Source organism: Danio aesculapii, chromosome 8, assembly GCF_903798145.1.
Source record: "Danio aesculapii chromosome 8, fDanAes4.1, whole genome shotgun sequence".
Classification (NCBI taxonomy): Eukaryota; Metazoa; Chordata; class Actinopteri; order Cypriniformes; family Danionidae; genus Danio; species Danio aesculapii.
The window spans coordinates 43,601,638-43,616,658 of record NC_079442.1 but is presented as its reverse complement, the minus strand read 5'-3'; the positions used below and the strand labels follow the sequence as shown (position 1 = coordinate 43,616,658).

The following is a 15,021-nucleotide window of genomic DNA, read 5'->3' as shown; positions in this document are numbered from 1 at the left end:
ACAACATATTATTATATGTTATATTCATTTTCAATGTTATTTCCTTCCTCCCTAGTCATTTTGGTTTTGAAAGCAATTTATTTCTGCATTTTATATTCACTCATCCATCAATTTCATCATCCATGAATATTCAAAATATATTTTTTCATTAACCACATATGAAAAATGTATTTTTTCTTAGGTTTTGTATTACTACATCAAGTTTACACACATGGGTCAAAAATGACCCATCTGTGAAAACATGAAAAAACAATAAATAAAAAAATATATATATATATAATTTTTTTTAGATTAGATTCAATTTATTGTCATCACACATGTACAAGTACAAGGCAACGAAATGCAGGAAACATAATACATGTTTTAGCAATTATTCAGACAAACACATTTAAGATCTGGAATATATTTATTTACCATTTTTCCCCACATATCGATCACTGATAAATGATAACAAACTGAAATTATTATCATTTATTGGTATCACTTTAGTGCAACTGTAGTGCATGTGCCTAAATAAAAGAACAAAACACTGACCAAGTAAAATTACACATGAACAGTGCCATCTCATATTGCTATTTCACTGCTTATATTCCTCACAAATGACAACTACACGTTTATGCTTGCACACAGGCCTCTGGACAGATCTTGCACCTCTTCCTCTTGTCCTGCCTTATGTCCTCTTGTGGCAGAGTGGTGGCTGTATTTTGTTTATTCCACATCTTCCCATTGCCTCTGTATTATGATTTTAAAGATGGGTTGTGTCCTCCAGGTGCCTTTTTACATAGCAAGATCTTTGACGAGCTCTTTGATGAATTGCTGTCGTGTTTTGGTCACACCACCTATGTAATTAGTGTGTTGTGCAAAGCTGGTGTAGGCATTTAGGGTGGCAACATCCAGTGTACACCACAGCACCATGGGCCTTGTGGCTTCTTGCTCTACCCTGAGTAGATACCACCTGTTATTTGTTTACACAGTCCAGCAACTCCAAATTGACCCTGTGGCACATAGTCTAGATCATCAGCATCAGATATTTCAGATTGTGAATCAGAACTAAGAATTCCCTCATCTTTCTGATTTCTGCAGCACCTCTACCGCCATTTCAGCCGTAAATATAGAATGACTGGGATGAGCCATACTAACACTCTGTATAAAAGAAATCCAAAGCACAAGAATATTTTTATATCTATATAGCTTTTATGTATAAACCTCTCTGCCTGCCTGCCTGTCTGTCTGTCTGTCTATCTATCTATCTATCTATCTATCTATCTATCTATCTATCTATCTATCTATCTATCTATCTATCTATCTATCTGTCCGTCCGTCCGTCCGTCCGTCCGTCCGTCCGTCCGTCCGTCCGTCCGTCCGTCCGTCCGTCCGTCCGTCCGTCCGTCCGTCCGTCCGTCCGTCCGTCCGTCCGTCCGTCCGTCCGCCCGCCCGCCCGCCCGCTTGCCTGCCTGCCTGCCTGCCTGCCTGCCTGCCTGCCCGCCCGCCCGTCCGTCCGTCCGTCCGTCCGTCTGTTGTTCTATCTATCTATCTATCTATCTATCTATCTATCTATCTATCTATCTATCTATCTATCTATCTATCTATCTATCTATCTATCTATCTATCTATCTATCTATCTATCTATCTATCGTTCTATCTATCGTATCAGCGTTCTATCTTTCTATCTATCTATCTATCTATCTATCTATCTATCTATCTATCTATCTATCTATCTATCTATCTGTTTGTCTGTCCGTCCGTCCGTCCGTCCGTCCGTCCGTCCGTTGTTCTATCTATCCATCTATCTATCTATCTATCTATCTATCTATCTATCTATCTATCTATCTATCTATCTATCTATCTATCTATCTATCTATCTATCAATCTATCTAGCAAGCACAAAATATATCTTTCTATCTATAAAATAAATATGTATATATTTAAAACCATTTTTATACTAACAAGCATCAGATAGAAATCAGCCATGTTGAGTTGTGAAACGTGCCTGGTGAACAGTATTTAGCAGTAAATGCATTCCTTTTTGCAACCATTATGAAACAGCAAAGGTATATGGGTCATTTTAAAATTGATGTACAAATACAAAATCTTTCCTAAACATAAGTATTTGTGTGAGGTTGAAACAAGATATTTTATGAAAGCCTGTAATTATAGTCAACAAAAAGCATTTAATTTAAAGATTCTGGAAAAAATGCTCAGCCATGGTTGAATTAACATAGGAAATGAATGCGGGTCATTTTAGACCCATGCTGTGCATTAAAAGGGTAGTGACACAAATTATTTGTATTCAAAAAGTACAAAAGAAAAAAAACAATACAAGGCTTTGTGCCTATGAAAAACAAGTTTACCGAAGAATTTCTGGAATACTAAGTGATGAAGTTAAAATCTTGCAAAGATATAGAAAAAATAAACTTGTTGTGCCTCAAAGGGTTAAAGGAGAGGTGGCATGAGGGGATGTAGAAAGAAAAAAAAGACACACACAAAAACAAGAAATTAATAAAAACATGCTGGCACATAACAGGGTCTTTATATCTGGTGTGTGATTGTCCAGTTTGCTCTTCCATAAAGAGAAAGTGAATGTTGACCATTGCTGTGAGATACAGTTGAAGTCAGAATTATTAGCCCCCCTTTGATTTTTTTCTTCTTTATTAAAAATTTCCCAAATGACCTTTAACAGAACTACACTGTTCCTATTTACTGTGACCATTTATGTGAAGCTGCTTTGACACAATCTACATTGTATAAGCGCTATACAAATAAAGGTGAATTGAATTGAATTGAACAGAGCAAGAAAATTTTCACAGTATGTCTGATAATATTTTTTCTTCTGGAGAAAGTCTTATTTATTTCATTTCAGCTAGAATAAAAGCAGTTTTTAGTTTTTTTATGAACCATTTTAAGGTCAAAATTATTACCTTTTATTACTTAAAATTATCGACTGTCTACAGAATAAACCATTGTTATACTGTACCTTGCCTAATTACCCTATCCTGCCTAGTTAACCTAATTAACCTAGTTAAGCTTTTAAATGTCACTTTAAGCTGTATAGAAGTGTCTTGAAAAATATCTAGTCAAATATTATTTACTGTCATCATGGCAAAGATAAAATAAATCAGTTATTAGAAATGAGCTATTAAAACTATTATGTTTAGAAATGTGTTGAAGAAATCTTCTCTCCGTTAAACAGAATTTGGGGAAAATTAATGGGGGCTAGTTATTCAGGAGGGCTAATAATTCTCACTTCAACTGTAACTAAGCTGGATATCCATGTTGTTTAAAGCAGGATTTACAGTTTGTTGTTGTTTTTTTTTTGTAAGTGTTTTGTGTTGTGCTGCTCTTAAAAAGGCATCTGCCGCAGACTCATGGGCTGTCACTTTATCAGATCATTACTGCAAGGATTAAAGCAAGGCTCCATTCCATAAACACACCATTCTGAAACCCATTTTCAGCATGCTGGAAAAGTTGCTGTATTCAAAGCAGGCGAGAGATTCAGTCCGTGTCTTTACTAATGCGGCAGGTAGAGTTCTCCGCAATCTTCTCAGGTTGTGAAACCCACAATAATCCAATATTTACAATCCCCCAGCGAGGGGGTATTTTTTTCAGCATGGATCTATAAACCCATTACTAACAGGCCTGCAGTGCTATTTATACACCAGACGAAGGCTTTTTTTCAACTCTTCAGCCTATTCTGGCTTTGAATTTCTACTTAGGTCTTGCTTTTGTCTCTGCATGCTGTTATTCGGCACTCAAGAGTTTGTGCGGGTCTTGATCTCTGATGAAATGATGTTAGAAAATGCACATGTGGACCAATTTGGGATTTATGTATGATTTAAATGTTCATGTATTTATTACTTACTGTAAATGTGTAAAGTAAAAACCAGATGTTTTTTATTTCAGTATTATATTTATATATTATATTTAAGATATTATTGCAGTAGTATGTTTAGTTGTTACTTATTAAAGTAAAAATGTTATTGATCATACTTATATTTGCCTTTGTATTATAAAAATATTAAATTCAATAATAGTAATAAAATTATTAATAATAATAATAATTGATATTATTATTGTAATATTGGTAATAAACACTAAATATTGTTTTCTATAATAATAATAATAATAATGTTATTATTATTATTATTGTTATTATTATTATTATTATTATTATTATTATTATTATTATTATTATTATTATTATTATTATTAGCTGCATCAGTAAGTGCCTGTATTTTGAATATGAGATGCAAGTGTCTGTATAATACTATATATTGTGTATGATTTTTAATAGTACTATCAAACATATAATTAGTATTATTAAAATCCTGCAATTAAGTGACCCATTCTGTGACCTAAACCAGTACACAACCACTTACTATACAATATACTGCATCTACTATACTAAACTACATTTAAACATTACTACTTCTGTTTTCTTTTTCCTCCAAGGTCTATATTTGCGGACATGCTGCATATATATATATATATATATATATATATATATATATATATATATATATATATATATATATATATATATATATATATACACATATATTATACACACACGCACACACACACTCACCGGCCACGCTATTAGGTACCTAATACTGGGTTGGACCCCCTTTTGTCTTCAGAACTGCCTTAATCCTACGTGGCATATATTCAACAAGGTACTTTAAATATTCCTCAGAGATTTTGGTCCATAGTGACATGATAACGTCATGCAGTTGCTGCAGATTTGTCGGCTGCACGTCCATGATGCGAATCTCCTGTTCCACCACACCCCAAAAGTGCTCTATTGGATTAAGATCTGGTGACTGTGGAGGCCATTTGAGTACAGTGAACTCATTGTCATATTCAAGAAATCAGTCCGAGATGATTGGTGCTTTATGGCATGACATGTTATCGTGCTGGAAGTAGCCATCAGAAGATGAGTACACTGTGGTCATAAAGGGATGGACATGGTCCGCAACAATACTCAGTTTGGCTGTGGCATTGACACATGTGCCAAGAAATATATCCCCCACACCATTACACCACCACCATCAGCCTGAACCTTTGATACTTGGCAGGATTAATCCATGCTTTCATGTTGTTGATACCAAATTCTGACCCTACCATCCGAATGTTGCCGCAGAACTCGAGACTCATCAGACCAGGCAACGTTTTTCCAATCTTCTATTGTTTAATTTTGGTGAGCCTGTGCAAATTGTAGCCTCAGTTTCCTGTTCTTAGCTGACAGGAGTGGCACGCGGTGTGGTCTTCTGCTGCTGTAGCCTATCTGCTTAAAGGTTGGACGTGTTGTGCGTTCAGAGATGCTCTTCTGCATACCTCAGTTGTAACGAGTGGTTATTTAAGATACTGTTGCCTTTCTATCAGCTGGAACCAGTCTGGCCATTCTCCTCTGACCTCTGGCATCAACAAGGCCTTTGCACCCACCGAACTGCCACTCACTGGCAGTTTTTCTCTTTTTCGCACCATTCTCTGTAAACCCCAGAGATGGTTGTGCGTAAAAATCCCAGTAGATCAGCAGTTTCTGAAATAGTCAAACCAGCCTGTCTGGCACCAACAACCATGCCACGTTTAAAGTCACTTAAGTCACCTTTTTCCCCATTCTGATGCTTGGTTTGAACTGCAGCAGATCGTTTTGAATATGTCTACATGCCTAAATGCATTGAGTTGCTGTCGTGTAATTGACTAACTGAAATTTGCGTAAACGAGCAGTTGAACAGGTGTACCTAATAAAGTGGCCGGTGAGTGTATATATATATATATATATATATATGTATGTATGTATGTATATGTGTGTGTGTGTATAGATATATATATATATATACAGTTGTACTCAAAATTATTTGCCCCTCGTTTATTTTTTTCTCCAATTTCTGTTTAACGGAGAGAATATTTTTTTCAACACATTTCTAAACATAATAGTTTTAATAACTACTTTCTAATAACTGATTTAGATAGATATTTTTCAAGACACTTCGATACAGCTTAAAGTGACATTTAAAGGCTTAACTGTTAATTAGGTTAACTAGGCAGGTTAGGGTAATTAGGCAAGTTATTGTATAGTGATGGTTTGTTCTGTAGACTATCAAAAAAAATAGAGCTTAAAGGGACTAATAATTAAAAAAAAATTAAAAACTGCTTTTATTCTAGCTGAAATAAAACAAATAAGACTTTCTCCAGAATAAAAAATATTATCAGACATACTGTGAAAATTTCCTCGCTCACAAAAATTCAAAGGGGGGCTAATAATTGACTTCAACTGTTATATATATATATATATATATATACTTATAATTTCTTTTTTTACACAGCCAGCATAGTTGCTAATCATCGATAGTTTTGTCATCCAGTGTCTGTATCTCTTATCTCAGCTGAGAAAATTGTGTCGTTAACGTGACGTCCCTATCAGCACATTTTTTAACAATGGAATTGTCAGTGATTGATGGTTTAATACCCTCTGAGGTTCCTCCGCTGGGAGGCAAATCTCTTTTCCTGATGGAGTGTTCGGGAAGAAAGCATCACAGCCTGTAGATTTGACTGAAATGTATTTATTTGCGATTTATTGCTCACATACCTGTGATTGGGTGGCAGAGAAATTCACTTTAGGGTCAAACAGAAAATAGATTATGACAAATTGAGATTCTTTAATTTTCTCAGCTACAGTAAAAATGCATCACATTGAGTTGCTGCTGTATTGTTGCTGTAAGTCAACATGACATAGTGGATCTTTTATTAAAACAGCTCTGCAGAATTTGTTCTCTCGTATACTTGTGCTTTGGGGCGTTTTTTATATGTACTAAATTATATTGTAGTAAAACGCTTTGTGTTTGTTCGGATCAGTTCCAGATCTATTCTGTTTGGTGCCACAAATGAACAGGAACTGCTGTTTTTGTTTACACTCGCACCCTATGTGAGCAAACTTTTACAAATGTTTTACGCAGTACAGCTGTGTCATTCCCTTTTTGGGACTTTTAGTTTAGCTAAAACAAACATAATTGTGCTTGGGTCCAGTTATTGATGATCTTATCTCTCCCGAATCCCTCAGCCACCCTTGGTTTGGGCTGACAGGGCACTTCCGTGGCAGACAGAGCTGTCCTTGCTCCTTCCTGGCTGTCAGAGCCACTCTGAACATCCCGTCCTCTCGTTCCTCGATAAGATCTGCTGCTTTTAAAGGGCTGCTTCTAGACGGCGGCCGGAATGGCGATAAACCACCTTGACTTGAACTACAAAGAGCTCAGGGCTAGATGGTATCAGGAGGCATTAAAGGCAGACTCTGGAACTGATGTTTCTTGAGAGACTTGTTCTTCAGTACGCGACATCCTTGCATGTGATCGTTTTACAAGCAGAGGTTATAGAGGTTACCAGATACGTGCCAGTGGCATCAAGGACAGCGGGCTATCTTGAGAAGTAGTTGTGTGGTGAAGTAAAGGTCAGACCACGGGTAATGTGAGGTCAGTGAAGCTTACTACTGCATAGAAATGTTTAAAGTCCTCCTTAAATCAAAATGAAATTGTTTCTGTAAGTGATAAATAGACTTTACTTTAAAAAGTGAGTTAACCTGTTGCATTAAAAGCGATTAGCTGACTTAACTTTAAAAACTGAATAACACCATTTTTAATGATTTTTTTACTTTAAAAAGTAATTAAACCTGTTTCTTTAAAAACGATTAGCTGACTTTACCTTAAAAAGTGAGTAAACGTGGCTTTTAAAGTGATTAGTTGACTAACTTAAAAAGAGAAAAAAATATTTATTTTCAAAGCAGATAGTTGACTTCAAAAAGGTGAGTAAACCTGTTTCTTTTAAGCATATTAGTTGACTTTACTTTTAAAAAGTGAGCAAACCTTTTTCCTTTTAAATATATTAATTGACTTTACTTTTAAAAAGTGAGTAAACCTGTTGCTGTTAAAGCGATTAGTTGATTTTACTTTTAAAAAGTGAGTAAACCTGTTTCTTTTAAAGGGATTAGTTGACTTTACTTTTAAAAAGTGAGTAAACCTGTTGCTGTTAAAGCGATTAGTTGACTTTACTTTTAAAAAGTGAGTAAACCTGTTGCTGTTAAAGCGATTAGTTGACTTTACTTTTAAAAAGTGAGTAAACCTGTTTCTTTTAAAAGGATTAGTTGACTTTACTTTTAAAAAGTGAGTAAACCTGTTTCTTTTAAAGGGATTTGTTGACTTTACTTTTAAAAATTGAGTAAACCTGTTGCTGTTAAAGCGATTAGTTGACTTTAATTTTTAAAAGTGAGTAAACCTGTTGCTGTTAAAGCGATTAGTTGACTTTACTTTTAAAAAGTGAGTAAACCTGTTGCTGTTAAAGCGATTAGTTGACTTTACTTTTAAAAAGTGAGTAAACCTGTTGCTGTTAAAGCGATTAGTTGACTTTACTATTAAAAAGTGAGTAAACCTGTTGCTGTTAAAGCGATTAGTTGACTTTACTTTTAAAAAGTGAGTAAACCTGTTTCTTTTAAAACGATTAATTGACTTTACTTTTAAAAAGTGAGTAAACCTGTTTCTTTTAAGTATATTAGTTGACTTTACTTTTAAAAAGTTAGTAATCCTGTTTCTTTTAAAAGGATTAGTTGACTTTACTTTTAAAAAGTGAGTAAACCTGTTTCTTTTAAGTATATTAGTTGACTTTACTTTTAAAAAGTGAGTAAACCTGTTGCTGTTAAAGCGATTAGTTGACTTTAATTTTTAAAAGTGAGTAAACCTGTTGCTGTTAAAGCGATTAGTTGACTTTACTTTTAAAAAGTGAGTAAACCTGTTGCTGTTAAAGCGATTAGTTGACTTTAATTTTTAAAAGTGAGTAAACCTGTTGCTGTTAACGTGATTAGTTGACTTTACTTTTAAAAAGTGAGTAAACCTGTTGCTGTTAAAGCGATTAGTTGACTTTACTTTTAAAAAGTGAGTAAACCTGTTTCTTTTAAACGGATTAGTTGACTTTACTTTTAAAAAGTGAGTAAACCTGTTTCTTTTAAGTATATTAGTTGACTTTACTTTTAAAAAGTTAGTAAACCTGTTTCTTTTAAAACGATTAATTGACTTTACTTTTAAAAAATGAGTAAACCTGTTTCTTTTAAAGGGATTTGTTGACTTTACTTTTAAAAATTGAGTAAACCTGTTGCTGTTAAAGCGATTAGTTGACTTTAATTTTTAAAAGTGAGTAAACCTGTTGCTGTTAAAGCGATTAGTTGACTTTACTTTTAAAAAGTGAGTAAACCTGTTGCTGTTAAAGCGATTAGTTGACTTTACTTTTAAAAAGTGAGTAAACCTGTTGCTGTTAAAGCGATTAGTTGACTTTAATTTTTAAAAGTGAGTAAACCTGTTGCTGTTAACGTGATTAGTTGACTTTACTTTTAAAAAGTGAGTAAACCTGTTGCTGTTAACACGATTAGTTGACTTTACTTTTAAAAAGTGAGTAAACACTTTGTTTTTTAAAGCAATTAGTTAGTAAAACCCTTGCTTTTAAAGTAGTTAGTTGACTTTGTTTTATAAATTGATTAAACCTGTTGCTTTTAAAGGTGCTGTATGTAAGTTTTTGACTCCTCTAAAGCATAAAAATATCATAATATGTTTGCAGATATTTAAGAAACATGCTAAGTGAACATTCTTGTTTATCTGAAAAATAATGCAGAAGTCAAAGGCAGTCCGATATTCTGCTTTGAAATTGTGAGTTACGTGCCAGAATGTATATCTTTGTTTTGGTTCTTTTAACCCACCCACTGCCACTTTAGCCAATTATATTTCAGCACCCCGTGTTGCCTTGTTGGAAATCTGCACATTTCATTTATTCATTCAGTAAGGCTCTCAAAGCATGCGCCCATGACCGAAATGCGACCTCCGGTGGACAGTAGCAGACTCCGAAATGAGACCCAGATTCAAAGTTCCATATGAGGTTATTAATTAGCAAATAATATAAATATTACAGTTGTAAACATTAGGTAAGCAGGCTACATTGTAACCCCATGTCCTAACAACAAGCTATTTGGCTGTTTGCACCAGACAAAACACAACAGATATTTAATACAGCCATTCAGAACACAGAATAGTGCACTTACTGCACTTTAACGAATTGGTAAGGTTTATAATCTAATACATATTAAACCTCTTTAACATTATTAAATGTAGATGCTGAATCACTGATATGTGTTGGCTTGCAGTATTTAACAGTTCTAAAGTTCAATTTCAAATGGTTTATTTTTAAGATCTGAGGTGAATTATCTGCTGCTGCTTTCAGTAGTATGGCAATATATGTCATTTAAAATAGTATTCAAACTTACATTGTTAGCATTTAACATTGAATTAAGCACATGAGGTGTACCTGAGGGGGTCATTGTCAGTTTATCCTGTTGTTCAGCTGCAAGAAATTGAAGCCGTTTCTAATATATCTATTCGAGTTGTTGGTTAGCACAAAAACTCCTTTTAATACGGAAAATATTCCTTCTATCGCGTGCCGTTGCTTTTAGTTAGAACATGATTTAAATCAGCGATTAGTCTCGATAGTCAGACTCGATCCTGTTGGTCGTCAATCTGGCAACCTGCACTTGCGTGTGTTTTGATCCAAGAATGCAATACCTAGTTCAACCACTGATAGTCAAACTTACATACTGCACTTTTAAAGTAATTAGTTGACTTTACTTTAAAAAGGGATTAAGCCTGTTGCTTTTAAAGGAATTAATTTACTTTACTTTCAAAGTGAGTAAACCCATTGATTTTAAAGCAATTTGTAGAATTTATTTTTTGGAAAAGTGAGTAAACCTGTTGCTTTTACTCTGAGGGTGAAACATTTACAGCTTATAAAATGTAACTTGGAGATGACAGTGAACGAAATGTGTAGTGTATTTCACTAAAATAGACCGGTCTTGATGATGCTGCCGCCCTCTGAAGAGAAATAGTCTCTTTAAATAGGCCTGTGTCCATGTAAGATTGATGTGTTAAGGTTTCTGTTCTGGTGTTGTTTTTCTGTGTCAGGATCGGGACCATGACGGCGCTCTGTGTTTGAAGAACAGATCTTCATTTGAGCACCAACATCATCATCTGCTCCACTGTCTGGAAAAGACAACAGTAAGTACAGATCATCTCTTACCTGGACGCTAATTAAAATAAAAAAAATAATAAAAAAAACAAACATTTTTTTCAGCTTTTATTCTAGCCAAAAAAAAACCAAATAAGACTTTTTCCAGAAGAAAAAATATTATAGGAAATACTGTGAAAATGTCCTTGCTCTGTTAAACATCATTTGGAAAATATAAAAAAAAGAAAAGAAAAATTCACTGGAGGGCGAATAATTTTCAGCTGTATTCGAGTCCATCTGAATGTGTACTGTATATCATTAAGCATATCTTCTTGTACTTCCCTCTAGAATCATGAGTTTACAGACGAGCTGACGTTCAGTGAGATGTGCATGACGGAGTCTGTGGGTTACCGCACCAGCCGCAGCACTTCTATCTCCAGCCAGCAGGGGGTTTCCACGTCCTGCTGCCCGCGCAGAGCCAAGAGAAGAGCCATCCGCCTGGCCAACTCCACCGTCTCTGTGAGCCGCGGCAGCGTCCAGGAGCTTGACACTCTGCACGTGCACAAGACCACCATCAGACCACAGAGGTACAACAACACACACCCCAGATGAAATATGTGGTGATAAGTGCTAAGAACTTGACTTTACTTTGCATTAGGAATATTAACATTAGAGTAGCGTATTACACTGTAACAAATGTACCACACAATGGATTTGTGTTAGGACAACATGGAGGAATTAAGTTAACTTACTAGTTTTCACAAATTTAAGTGCATTAAACATAAAACAATTAAGTTGTCCCAAACAAATTCAAGAATTGTGTTGTTTCAGCTCGATTTAAATAGGGAGTGCAAACATCTTTTTTTTTTATTCTGGCATTTTGACATGTTCATGACAATTAACCAAACTTCCCTTCAGTTTCTTTACTAGACAAATGATAATTGGCTATTTATTTGGTCTAATACCATGATTTGTTTACACTTGTTAATTTAAATGTAAAGTCAAAATAATTATTATGTAAAATAAAATGTAAGAATTAGTTTCATGTTTAGTCCTTACAGTCATAAGAATATTTTATTAGCATATAGAAACATAGACCCAGTTATTTTTTGCTAATACTACAGGGTGGGCCACTTGTATGGATACACCTTAATAAAATGGGAATGGTTGGTGATATTAACGTCCTGTTTGTGGCACATTGATATATGTGAGGGGGCTTGTAAATAACTCATGAAAGAATAAATTTACGTTAAAACCAAGCATGCCATTGTTTTTTCTTGTGAAATTCCCAATAAGTTTATTAAGGTGTATCCAAATAAATGGCCCACCCTGTACTATGATGTTACTTTATATTTAAACAATATATAATTAATATGTCAATTAAATATATATGAATTATGTAAATTATATGTAATTTTTCCTACATCCTTTTTCTCATTAGAATATTGTTTAATAGTATTATTATTGTGCATACGGTTTAGCATATTACTGCATAAATAATTAATTTCATACATATTTGTTACTGTAATAAGAATAAGTATTTATGTTAACTCTAATTTTTTTTTTTTTTTTTTTCTTCTAAAAATATCTAAAACATTTTCCAGAGATGATAAATTAGATGTTCGGACTGTATGTTTTGCTTTATATTAGTTTAATATAATGCATTGTATTGCCATAATGTGTCATTTACAGAAAATGTTTACAATAGGCTACTAAATAAATAATGATAAATAAAAAATATATATTTTTTACACACACATAAAGTTGCTTCATTAATATCACAGTTTTTATATTATATTTTTACAATTCTTTTTAAAAGTCTATTTTGTTAATTTAAATAAGGCTGAAATGCCAAACATTTTTGATCAATAATGAAAAGTATGCTTTGGAAACAAGTTGAGATACTTAAATTACTGTAAATAATAATAATAAAAACATAACAAGATACAACAAAATCCAAATTTAAAATGATAACAGCATAAATTACTAAAACTATTATACTAAAATTATGAAAACATAACAATAGAAGAATAACAAAACTGCAGTAGCATATAAATAGTAAAAAAATTAGGCATACAACTACAACGATAGCCCAATTCCTGATGTGTTATTTATGGACCCACTATTGGATATATATAGTAGTCGATCAAATATGAAGTGGATCAAAAACTGCTTTCTGATTTTTTTACATTTCTGCTTAGCAATACTGAGACTGAATTGCTGCAGAAAGTACATGAAACATGAAATGGTTGCCAAATATTATATTAACATTTATCCATATTATATGAATCCATATTAACATTTAAGATATTATATTTTAAATAGATGTTGTGCTTAATTTGTATTACAGACTATTCTAAAAGTAAAGTACAGTATCTTGTAAAACATATTCAATTGGAATATGTCACAATATTACTGTAACTCTCTGTGTTTGTGCATCTGTAAAACAGCCGCTCCAGTCTGAACGCGCGGACAGAAGACCTGAAGCTAAACTGTGATGACCGGGATTTCACAGCGGCTATAATCAGTATACCAACCCCTCCTGCCAACACCCCTGACGAGAGTCTGCCGCCCTCTCCTGCCATTCCCGGCATCTTACGCAACTCTCGCTCCAGTTCCTTCACCCACGAGACAGTGAAGATCTCCTCCTTATAACCGCCACAAGCACACGAGCATCCCCCTATTATTGCACAACGGAAAGGACGTGATGGACAAAGTGCATCTGCTTCATTCCAAATGGACATTTCCACATGGACTCGCATGAGCTGATGTGCGTTTTTTTTGTGATTTTCGGAGTTTGAACAATTCCAGGGGGAAAAGACTGCAGAAAAACTCGATCGCATATCGCAAATCAGCAGTTATAGCGGCACTGAAGGCCTTTTACTTTTAAAGATATGCAATGTTTCAACAAGCTGGAATTATGCCTATATGTCCACTGCGTAATACAGTTGCGGGAGAGATTACAAAAAAAAAGTGGAAATATTGAACCCGTAGATCTTTGCAGGGAAAAAAAGCTATAACAACAACAACAAAAATGACGGCAGATGAATCGGGGTATTTTCCGAACGTTCCTTATCCGTTTTCAAATAAAAAAAATGAAAACCAGGAAAACGTCAATTTTTCGGGTTTTTCTTTTGCTCACAAAAAACGAAAAGAAAAAAAAACGTTTTTGGGGTTTAAAGTTGGAAATCGGATAAACGACTTTAAAATTCATTATACACATGTAGGCGATGCTGGAACACCCTATTTCCTCTGATTGGCCAACCAAGTCTGAGCTCGAGACGTCGCCTTCAAAAAAACTGTCCTCTGCGAATCAGCACCCAGGCTTTTAAGTATTATTATTTAATAATATATATAAACTAAGTTTACATGTTCTGTCATTTGATCAGTTAGCAGGCTTATTATTCATTATGTATGCATAAATTAAATAAAAATGTAAATTAGCAGTATTATTACACATTTGTCATTAAAATAAGGTCATAGTTCATCTATATAAACGTAAAAATAATATTATAAAGGGGCAAAGAAAATAAATAAATAATAATAATAACAATAATAATAATATATGCCTATAGTTCGGCGCCAAATTTCTTGCTGCTGTGCAGCTGATGCTGAGCAAAGAAAACCCATTTCCAAGCAGCACCTGGTTTGCATGATTGTTTCAGAGCTACTGTAGGCCTAAATAATAATAATAATAATAACAATAATAATAATTAATATTGTATACTTGGTGTTTTTTTATAGTTTAATAGTTGTTTGCAGGACCAGAATAATAACACATTGGGCCCTGGGGCTATAACAAAGGGTACCATTTGTTTTTATTTTATTTCACATATGATTGTAGATTTGCATGTTCTCACATTAATTCAATAAAAGTAGGGCATTTTGAAACTTGTATGTTCAAATAAATTAAGGTAATTTCCCCTTTTTTATTTTACATCACGACCCAACAGTCTCAACCAATTATGCATATAATATTTGAGTCAACACGTC

At 34.0% G+C, this 15,021-nt stretch overlaps 1 protein-coding gene across 1 annotated transcript in view; it reads left to right on the top strand.

Annotated features, from left to right (window-relative positions):
• The window catches only part of kcnd1 (potassium voltage-gated channel, Shal-related subfamily, member 1), a 126,353-nt gene extending 111,792 nt beyond the window's left edge, over window positions 1-14,561 (top strand). The window contains exons 4-6 of the mRNA XM_056464032.1: window positions 10,986-11,078; window positions 11,377-11,615; window positions 13,479-14,561. Coding sequence (XP_056320007.1) covers window positions 10,986-11,078; window positions 11,377-11,615; window positions 13,479-13,683 — 537 coding nt within the window. The 3' untranslated portion in view covers window positions 13,684-14,561. The remainder of the gene's footprint in view (window positions 1-10,985; window positions 11,079-11,376; window positions 11,616-13,478) is intronic.
• The last annotated feature ends 460 nt before the right edge of the window (window positions 14,562-15,021 follow it).